Source organism: Myxocyprinus asiaticus, chromosome 3, assembly GCF_019703515.2.
Source record: "Myxocyprinus asiaticus isolate MX2 ecotype Aquarium Trade chromosome 3, UBuf_Myxa_2, whole genome shotgun sequence".
Lineage (NCBI taxonomy): Eukaryota > Metazoa > Chordata > Actinopteri > Cypriniformes > Catostomidae > Myxocyprinus > Myxocyprinus asiaticus.
This window is the reverse complement of record NC_059346.1, coordinates 65,628,388-65,640,000: the sequence shown is the minus strand read 5'-3', so window position 1 is coordinate 65,640,000 and position 11,613 is coordinate 65,628,388. Positions and strand designations below refer to the sequence as shown.

The 11,613-nt window shown below is 38.0% G+C and overlaps 1 protein-coding gene across 3 annotated transcripts in view; it reads left to right on the top strand.

Annotated features, from left to right (window-relative positions):
* Nucleotides 1-11,613, top strand: part of LOC127422849 (protein FAM78A-like) — a 15,495-nt gene extending 3,882 nt beyond the window's left edge. For all 3 annotated transcript variants that reach the window (XM_051666671.1, XM_051666674.1, XM_051666668.1), the window contains one exon: nucleotides 9,769-11,613. In XM_051666671.1, the coding sequence (XP_051522631.1) occupies nucleotides 9,769-10,294 (526 nt within the window). In that variant the 3' untranslated portion in view covers nucleotides 10,295-11,613. The remainder of the gene's footprint in view (nucleotides 1-9,768) is intronic.

The window sequence follows — 11,613 nt, the reverse complement described above, 5'->3', positions numbered from 1 at the left end:
AAAATTATCTTTGTCTTAATCAACATTATGCCACAAATGCTGTCGATTGAGCTTCACTTGTATTGAACCCGGAACATTCCTTGAAGTAATTGTAGTTCATCAGTATAACAGCTTATTTTCTTATGTAATTACACAGTAATATGAGTGCTGTCATGTAAAGTGTGACTGTTGTGTATTTGATGAGTTGCATCTATTTATTTCAGTGTGATAAACATGTGATGGTATGATTTCTAGATCAGAACGTTTTATGTAAAATGTGTCTTAAATGATGTGACAGGAACTCTGTATGTTGAAGGAGTAAACATGTAGTCTTTGATATCAAACGAACAAGATCCTGTTTTAGCAACACTTTAATAGTATAAAAGTAATGCCATGAGAATAATAGCCAGTTAGTAGTTTTAATGCTGATTGACTGATAAATTCTAGCTAACAGTGTTGAGTTTTGGACAGTTTAATGAGGAGTGAACATGATTTGAGTGTTTGTAGTGGAGAGGAAATATGGCTGATCTGGTGTCTGTTGTAAACGATTACTGATGCACTTTGAAATCTTGCATGTTTATGACTTCATACTGCAACAGTATTTCCTGTGATACTGAAACAAACGCATGTCTCGCTGTACATGTGAAAGTATTTACATGCAGGATCATCTGTGCACAGTTTCTGTGGCTCAAACTGCAAAGATTAACGTTGAATCTCATAATAGATATTATAGTCGTTACAACATTACAGAGCCAACATGTCGAAGAGCTTTCACTTGTCCTACTTCCTGTTGAAGAGACTATACCTTGCCCTATTTCCTGTATGAAAAAACCCTTCAGTGTCTTTAGATATCTTGAGACATTTCACGTCCGATATAAGCACACTCTCACCCGCAGCTTATTTCTGGAATATAAGAGCACAGAAATAGTGTTTTTGAATTTTTAGAGACGTCATGCATTTCTAATGATTGATATTTAATGTGTGCATGTGATCTGACAGCAGTTCACCAAAAATTCTCATTTTTCACTTCCTTTGTCAGTAAATGATGTCATTTCCTTTATAACAGTTGTTCGCCTCTTCTTGTAACTGCAAGAATGTTTTTGTGTTATGTAAATGTTTAACTCCAGCATACATCTCAACAACTTTTTGCAAATATTCTGCAGATATCGTAGCATTATGTATTTTTTAAAATGTCCACTTCAGATTTTGTGTGAAAATGTTCCATTCAGTCCCTGATGTTCCTTTATTTCAGTCTGATTTGATGGACTTTTACATCCAAGAACATTGACAGAATTCAGTAAATTGACACGTAATGCTCTCCACTTACAGTTCTGCTCAACAGCTGTTCAGAGCTGATAACGTTTGTGCTCTACAGACATTTATACACGCAGGAAGCAAGAAAATCATTTCAGATCGTATATGTTTTCTGACCTGTAGCTCACTTTCTTTGTTCTGCTCATTTCTCAGGATTAAAGTGTGATTTCTAACAGCAACTGTTTCCAGATTATTATTATTTTTACATTATTTCAGTGGTTTATTTCATATTTTTGATTGATTGATTTCCTGTAATGAGTGTGTGATGGAGCATTGATATAGTTTTTGTCATCAGTGGTTTAGTGTTACAGAAAACACGTGACGAGTCACCTGAGATAGAAACCGAACATTGTCTTGTGAAAGATTGTAGTTTATGAGAAAACACAGCTTATGAATACAACTTTTGGGGTGTTCAACTTTGCACACTTTCATGTCCCAGAAGTCAATTTTTATTAAATGAACAGATAGATTTTTTTTTTTTTTTTTACTTAAAATTAAGATTTTTAAATCAAATCATCGTTTATTTTTGGTATTTTAAAATGCCTTTTATGTATAGATTTGACTCTTTTAGTCCCAGATCCAGAGATTTAAATATTAAACTATGAAAATACATAATAAAAATACTAATTATTACATTTAAAACTCTGATCATCTACAGAGTGAAAAAAAAAAATTTTTTTTTTTAGTATTTATTGTGTGAAAATTATTTCTGAGTTTGTAAAAAATTATGACTGTCTCACAGTTGTGATGTCATTTCCATCACACCAATTGTTTTTTGGGGCTTTTTTTTTGTCAAAAGTTAGCATACTTGTTAAGCAAGTGGACAAAAGTGTCAGTGAAGAGCATGCTTGAGATGAAATATGAGACAAAACAAAGAAAAATCAAGGGAAATATCACTTGTCTGCAGAATATTTTGCCAAATTATGAAAAAAGTGTGAAAATATGATAGTGTATTTAGGAAACATATTCACTTTGAAAATACCATGAGCAAGAAAAGGGGTTGGCTGTTTTATTTCAATAACATTAAACATTTAGTTTCCATCAGCACCATTTCCAGCACAGAATTCTGTTAAACACAATACAGAATCTGACACAAATCTCCTGTGATACATTTACATTTTACATTGTTAGTAGACAAATTAAATAAACTAGTGAAAGTTGGAAAGATGTTGTAATAAGACTACTTCACAAGTGCCTGAAGTTGAAGAAACACACACACATACAAACACACATGCATACACACAGACACAAACACACGCACGGACACACACACACACACACACATGAACACACACACACACGAACACACAGACACAAACACATACACAAACACACACATGAACACTAGGGCTGCAACAACTAATCGCTAAAATCGAGAATTATTGATAATGGAAATAATCGACAACTAATTTCATAATCGATTAGTTGGATATTTGCAGTAAGCAGGGAGAAGCCCCGTCAGTGATGTCACTTCACAGCCCAGTGAAAAATGTGTTGCATGACCAATCTGTCCAGCGCACGAGAGCACTGTATAAACACTTCAAAGAAGATGATACTAATCACACAGTTTAATGTCAGGTGCATTTACAGAGTGATCGTGCTGTTTGTTGTTTCTCTCCAGCGCATCACTTAGATTGTACTGCTGTTGTCTATGATTTATAATGTAAACATGTTATGAATTCAAAATCAGCCGCTTATTTCGCAAAACTGTTTGTTCTTACCACAAGCGAGTCTCTGTTAAACTCTAATGAGCATGCGCACATCCGTGTCAATCAAACCGATCGCAGTGGAGAAGCGCAATCATCAAACTCCAACATCATACCACGAGCTCAGTTTCAATGTAATCACTTGTGCAGCTTTCATGGATATTAGACTGAAGTCTCAGCAGTCAGGGTGTGCTGGATTTTAAAGTGTCTTCTTCTGCTCATGTAATACAATGAGTCTTTTCATCGCGAGAGTGAATTTGCACAGGGTTTACAAATGATTGTACTATATTAAACTGTATATAATACTGAATATAATGTATCGTAATGCAAAGGGTCCTAATAATGCCACATCATGTAATGTCTGATTTCACTAGAAAATTTATACAATGGCAAACATTACTTAACTGGATAAACATACACAATAAAAAAAGAAAAAAAAGAATAGAAGCATGTAATCAGTGAAAATACTATTTTAAGAACTATAATATTAAAATACTTAAATGTATATAATCAGTGACAGCGTACAAGCATACTGTATCTAACATAATTATGCATTTTTCAGCTGGGCAGAATTATTAACGTTTCTGTTCTCCAGTCACTATTGCCTCTGCTGGGCTGATCTTTGTCCCACTCCATCCCCAATGAATTATTGAACTCTTTAATAATGAGCATTTTTGGTTAAGTTTTACAAGTAAAGGAACTGTTTCGCATATGAAAGTAATAATAATAATAATAATACATTTAAACTTAACTTCTGATGATCCAGGCTTTGTTCAAAGTTTTGTGAGAGTGTAGAATAATGTATTCAGTAAAGCAAACCAAATCCTTACACCCTTTATCATTTCAGTTTTTTGAAAAATCATATTTTAATAAAATACAGGAAATAAAATAAAAATTGTATCCAATTAATCGTAGAAATAATCGAAGATTAATCGATTATCAAAATCATCGTTATTTGCAGCACTAATGAACACACACACTCGGACACACTTACACACACACAAATGCACCCTCTCTCACACACACACACACACGCGCACACACACACACACACACACCCTCTCTCTCTCTCTCTCTCTCTCTCTCTCACACACACACACACTCACATACACACACAAATACACACACACAGACACACACACAGACACACACGCACACACACACACAGACACACACGCACACACATGTTGGTGCGGCTATCATTATGAGGACTCTCCATAGACATAATGATTTTTATACTGTACGAACTATAGATTCTATCCCCTAACCCTAACCCTACCCCTAAACCTAACCCTCACAAAAAACTTTCTGCATTTTTACATTTTCAGTAAAACATCATTTAGTATGTTTTTTTAAGCGATTTGAATTATGGGGACACTAGAAATGTCCTCATAAACCACATTTATAGCATAATACCCTTGTAATTACCAGTTTATAACCTAAAAAAAGTCCTCGTAAACCACTTAAACCTGCCCACACACGCACACACGCACAAACACACACTCACACACACACACACACACACACACACACACTCGCACACACACACACAAACACGCACACACACGCACACACTCACGCACACACGCGCACGCACACAAACACTCACTCACACACACACACACACACGCTCTCACACACGCACTCTCTCTCTCTCTCTCTCTCTAACACACACACACACACACACTCTCTCTCTCTCTCTCTCTCTCTCTCACACACACACTCTCTCTCTCTCTCTCTCACACACACACACACACTCTCTCTCTCTCTCTCTCTCTCTCACACACACACAAACACTCACTCACACACTCACTTTCTCACACACACACACACACACACACACACACACACTCACACTCACACACATTCACACACTCACACACACACGCACACTCACACACACACGCACACTCACACACACACTCTCTCACACACACTCTCTCACACACACGCACACTCACACACACGCACGCTCACACACACGCACGCTCACACACACACTCTCTCACACACACGCACGCTCACACACACGCACGCTCACGCACAGGCACTCTCTCACACACACGCACACTCACTCACACACGCACACACACTCTCTCTCACACACACATGTTGGTGCAGCTATCCTTATGAGGACTCTCCATAGACGTAATGATTTTTATACTGTATGAACTATAGATTCTATCTTCTAACCCTAACCCTACCCCTAAACACACTCTCACACACTCTCTCTCTCACACACACAAACACTCACACACACACACACACACACACACACACACACACGTTGGTGCAGCTATCATTATGAGGACTCTCCATAGACATAATGATTTTTATACTGTACAAACTATAGATTCTATCCCCTAACCCTAACCCTACCCCTAAACCTAACCCTCACAAAAAACATTCTGCATTTTTACATTTTCAATAAAACATTGTTTAGTATGTTTTTAAGTGATTTGAATTATGGGGACACTAGAAATGTCCTCATAAACCACATTTATAGCATAATACCCTTGTAATTACCAGTTTATAACCTAAAAAAAGTCCTCGTAAACCACTTAAACCTGCCCACACACGCGCACACACACACTCACGCACACACACACGCACACGCACGCACACACGCACACAAACACTCACTCACACACACACTCACACACAAACACACACACACGCACACACTCGCACACGCACGCACACGCACACTCACGCATACGCACACACGCACACACTCACACGCATGCACACACGCACACGCACACGCACATGCACACGCACTCACACACGCACAAACACTCACTCACACATGCACACACTCACACAAAAACACTCACTCACACGCACACACACAAACACACACACACACACACACAAACACTCACACACACGCACACACTCGCACACGCACTCACACATGCACACTCACGCACACACAAACACTCACTCGCGCACACGCACACAAACACTCACACACGCACACACTCACGCACACGCACACAAACACTCACACACACGCACACACTCACACACATGCACACAAACACTCACACACACGCACACAAACACTCACACACGCACACACTCACACACATGCACACAAACACACACACACACGCACACAAACACTCACACACGCACACACTCACACACATGCACACAAACACTCACACACACACGCACACAAACACTCACACACGCACACACTCACACACGCACTCACACACACACGCACTCACTCACTCACGCACACACACATGCACGCACACACACGCGCACACACTCGCACACACACACACACATACACACACAAACACACTCTCTCTCTCTCTCACACACACACACACACACACACACACACACACACACACGCACACACTGACACACATGCACTCACACACACGCACACACACAAACACACACAAACACTCACTCACACGCACACACACACGCACGCACACACACACAAACTCACAGACACACATACACACACAAACACACTCTCTCTCTCTCTCTCTCTCTCTCACACTCACACACACACACACACACACACACACACACACACACACACACACACACACACACAGAGAGAGAGAGTTTGTATTTTTATTCCCCTGATGATAATCAAAGTTCCTCATGTGATCAGTGGTGCTCTTGTGCTGATACATGGGTTCTGGGAGAAAGGTCATCGTTTTCCTGCTGTCAGAGGATCAATAGTCCAGCAGCTCTGACTGTGACTGTCCTGCCATCATCCTCACCAGCCGCTGTGTGCTGATTCTACTTTATCATGAAGGTCATTGAGAACGGCTGCCGCTTCTGCCAGCTTAAAGGGATAGTTCACACAAAAATTAAAATATGGTCATCATTTACTCATTGCAAACCTGTATGACATTTTTTATAATGTGGAACACAAAAGGATAGTTTTTAAGCTGTCAAGCTCCTAAAATGGCAGAAAAGCCTCACAAAAGTAGTTCATATGACTCATGTGGGCAAAAGTGGAAGATTCTCAGCAAATAACAGACTAAATGTGGGTCTGTTCCTCACACAAAGCAATCATATGAATTTTGTAAATTTTTCCTTTTGTGTTGCACAGAAGAATGTCACAGATTTGGAACAACATGACGATGAGAAAATTACTTTTAAATGAAAAGAAATGGCACCTTTGAGTGAACCAAGGGCGTAGCCTGGAAATTACTTTTGATTGGGCCTCAATACAAGTGGATGGGCCACATTCATCACATTCAAATCAAACAGTTCTTTCACACTTCCAGAAATGTTTTATAAATATATATCTGAAGTCAAAGAATAATCTCTAATATTCTGGATGGGCCTGGGTCTAATTTGGGTGAGCTCAGACCAGTGCAGTCCGGGCAGGGTTATGATTTTAATGCCCCAAGCAACAGTCTAACCGGGAGCCCCGTGGCGGGGTGATATGGCTCAAAAAATTATACCTCGATATTTTTCGGCTGTTGACGATATTCAGAACATATCTTGATAATTGTTTATTTGCTCAGAAATTACATAAGTGATTTCAAAACATATTTTGTATTCACCCTAACAGCCATTATAGCCAAGTAGATTCAAAATGTTTAATGAAATAAAAATCCAGTTGTTCACTAAATGAACACAAGGAAGAATGGTATTAAATGTATAATATAATAAATATAATTTGTTTGCATATTCGTAACAATACAGTAATAAAAAGGCAACATTAATTATTATAATATGATGCTAAATTAGTACTTTGAGGGCTTGTTTTGTACAACAATAATATATTTTGTGGTATTTACATCATCTTCACCTGGAGCTTTTATTTTGACAGAACAATGATAGTGCACTGCAGTGTCAGTATGTATTTCACAATGTTCTTGATGTTACAACCCTAATCGTGGGATCGCAACAAATTAAAGGAGACGAGCATAATTATCAAAATAGAAGCATTTTATTTAAAAAACACCCATACAGGGAAAACTTTGGTAAATGGAATGTTTCTGTTTGAGCAAATAAACCAGGTAAACGGACACGGAGTGTTGCGTGTAGATGAAGCCCAGGAAGGAATGAGAGACTCCTCCTCAAGGGGAAGAAAACAACTTAAGTAGTTTGGGAAACCTGCGTGCCGGTATTCCCAATTACTTATTAGCCAGCACAAACACACCGAAAGGAAACAAAACACAGACAGGTAGTGGCCGATAGGGTCATATCACGGATTACAAATCTGGTGAAATGCTGTCACCTCCTACATTTCTGTGTTTTTAGATTAGTATAATAACTTTAAGTGACTTCAAATGGAATTACGCGAATGGGTGAACCTATAGCTCCACCACCGCTGAAAACAGCAGATCCGAGCATGAACACAGAACAGCGTGCAGGGTTGGGGAGTAACGGAATACATTTAACGAGATTACGTATTTAAAATACAAAATATAAGTAACTGTATTGCACTACAGTTACAATTTAAATCATTGGTAATTAGAATACAGTTACATTCAAAAAGTATTTTGATTACTGAAGAGATTACTTTGCATTTTATTGTCATTTGTTTCATTTAATATTTAGTCCTTTCAGATGGAAAACATTTATACATATAAATGATGTGATCCAAAGTGCATTTGAACAGCAGTGAAACACTTTCTTATGATGTGTTACATTCATACGAGCAGACAGAGAAGTAAGTTTGAAGTAAGTTTGGAGCAGAAGAAATAGAAATAAACCTTGTGTAAACTGTCAGCTTTACACTAAGCTAAAATGCTATTTCTAGCCATTTTACATGCACATGTTTCCAGACACGATCATATTTTTTTATCAAGAAAATTCACGGTGGATCATAATTAATTTTTTTCTAGTAAGACCTTTGATATTAGGGCAAAACTCATATTCTTGATGATAATTTTTGTATTGTTTTCCTGTAAAAATATAAAAAAATTTGATTAATCTTGTTTTAGAAACAACACTGCATAAGATATTTAGTTTTTCAGAGAATGTATTTTTAACATGTGTATTTTGTCTTACTGTACTGGCAGAGTTTTTATAGTCAAAACAAGTGAAAAAATCTACCAGTGCTGAAGAAGTAATCCAAAGTATTTAGAATACGTAACTGACCTTGAGTAATCTAATGAAATATGTTACAAATTACATTTTACAGCATGTATTCTGTAATCTGTAGTGGAATACATTTCAAAAGTAACCCTCCCAAACCTGACAATGCGTCACCCCTCGAGTATTTTACCGTCCGACCGAATCTACAGCACAAAACATACATTGAAACCAGAGTAGCCTGATTCCCAAATGAATAATTCTTACAAGCCAGATCTTTTGAATTTACAGCACGAAACACACATTATAAAGAATATTTAATGGAACCATTAGGAAAGAGAATCGTTAAGAGGAATCCCATATTCCCTGATTCCCATCCCTACCCTTTAATGTAAAATATGCCATTGCTACAAGCATACACCGCGATTCACATGATGGTGGCTGTTTTGGGGCAGTTGGACTCAAAATAGATCCATATTGTGTCTACATTTGTGGTTTATTCTTTTTGAAAGAATCATCTCTTCATCTTTGGTCAGACTCTGAAAGCACTGTGCTATGTTTAACCTCCACATAAGAGCTGGAATAAAAAGCATCTCTTGCTTTTGGCTATTAGTGTTCTCTTTAGATTCACCAACAAGAGTTTATGACTCACTGCTTTTCAGCAGCTTTTCGGCCCAATTCCCTCTTATTTTCAAGACCATCTCCAACACTTGTCATCCTGTGATGTCGCCCGCAGGTCGAGCTGGGAGCTCCCGGATCTTCGAGATGGAAAGATCAAAGCTATCAGCGACTCGGACGGCGTCAACTACCCATGGTACGGCAACACCACCGAGACGTGCACCGTGGTGGGACCCACCAAGAAGGACACCAAGTTCACCGTCAGCATGAATGACAATTTCTACCCGAGCGTGACATGGGGCGTGCCCGTCAGTGACAGTAATGTACCCATGCTGAGCAGCATCTGGAGGGACCAGAGCTTCATCACGTGGCTGGTGGCCATCAACCAGGCATCAGGTGAGATCCTGGTGCTGCAGACAGTGCGCTGGCGCATGCGTTTGCAAATCGAGGTGGATTCGGACAAACCACTTGGCCAGAGGGCGAAGCTGCGCGAGCCGATAGCCCAGGAGCAACCGCAGGTGCTCAGCAAGAATGAACCCATCCCACCCAATGCCATGATCAAACCCAATGCCAACGATGCTCAGGTCCTGATGTGGCGCCCCAGGACTGGTGACGCGGTGGTGGTCATCCCGCCCAAACAGTGAACCACTTTTCTAATGAGATTGAGTACAAATAAACACTTGCTTCCGTTGATATGAAGGGTCATGAATCTGAAACAAAGTGCAAACAAACCGCTCTACCTGCAGACTGGCTCGGGATCACTGTGCTAAAAGAGATTTTTATGCTTTTTTATGTTGTTTGGGAATATTGTTTTATAGCCATGCATTATAATAACTGGCTAACTGGAATACATGTGCACATATGGCAAGCCGAATTGACATAATCATGTGCAGGAAATGAATTGTAGATATCTGTAATAAAATGTTCTCTAGTTAAAATGCTAATTCTTGATACTAGCAATGGAGTTACTATTAGTAAAAATGCAACTTTTGATATCATTTATTAGGTGTGCACTAGTAAAAATGTTAATTCTTGATAAGAAAACTGATGTCTTTACTCGCAAAAATGCAAAAAACAAAAAAACAAACAAAAAAAAAAAGTACAAAAATGATTCCTGATATCAGTAATTGAATTTTCACAAGTAAAATTTCACAATGATCTGTCATTCCCTTCTGTTCAAAATGCAATTACAGATATATTTTATTTATTTCATACTAGTTGAAATTCTAAATACACATATTAGTTATGTAAATTAACTTGAACATGTTAGATTCAGTATTTCAGATATCTGGAAATGGATTCAAGATATCATTAAATTGAAGAGTAATTAAATAATTAATTTCAATAAAGCTTTCTTAGCAGTTACAATCACATTTTAAACATCAGATATTAACATTGTTACTAGTGAAAACCAAATAACCAATATAAAAAATGACCATTTTTACTAGTTGTAATTCAATTGTTGATATCAGGAATGGACATTTGCACTTGTAAAAATGTAATGTCATTGATCTCAAAAAGGATCATTTTTACTAGTGAGAAGTGCATTGCTGATATGTGCATTTGGAATTTCAACTAGTAAAAACATTCATTATAGATATCTGTAATTGTGTTTCAAACAGAAATGAATGACAGATCATTGCAAAATTGCAGTTACAGATATCAAACATAATGTTTTTACTAATGCAAACCTTATTTCTGATTTAAAAAAAAAATGGCATTATCATTAGTAAAAAATCCATTCCCGATTTGAAGAATTAACGTTTTAACTAGTGACAATTGAATGATAGATATCTATAATTCATATCCTGCTCGTGACTAAATGTCAAAGGGGCTAGCGATAGTGCATGTTTATATGCGAGTCATATTTAATATTGTGGCATATTTCAAATGAAAAGTGTCACTTTTTGACGTCAAACATGCAGGACATTGGATTCACGCTGCCTTAAGTTTACATTGCTTT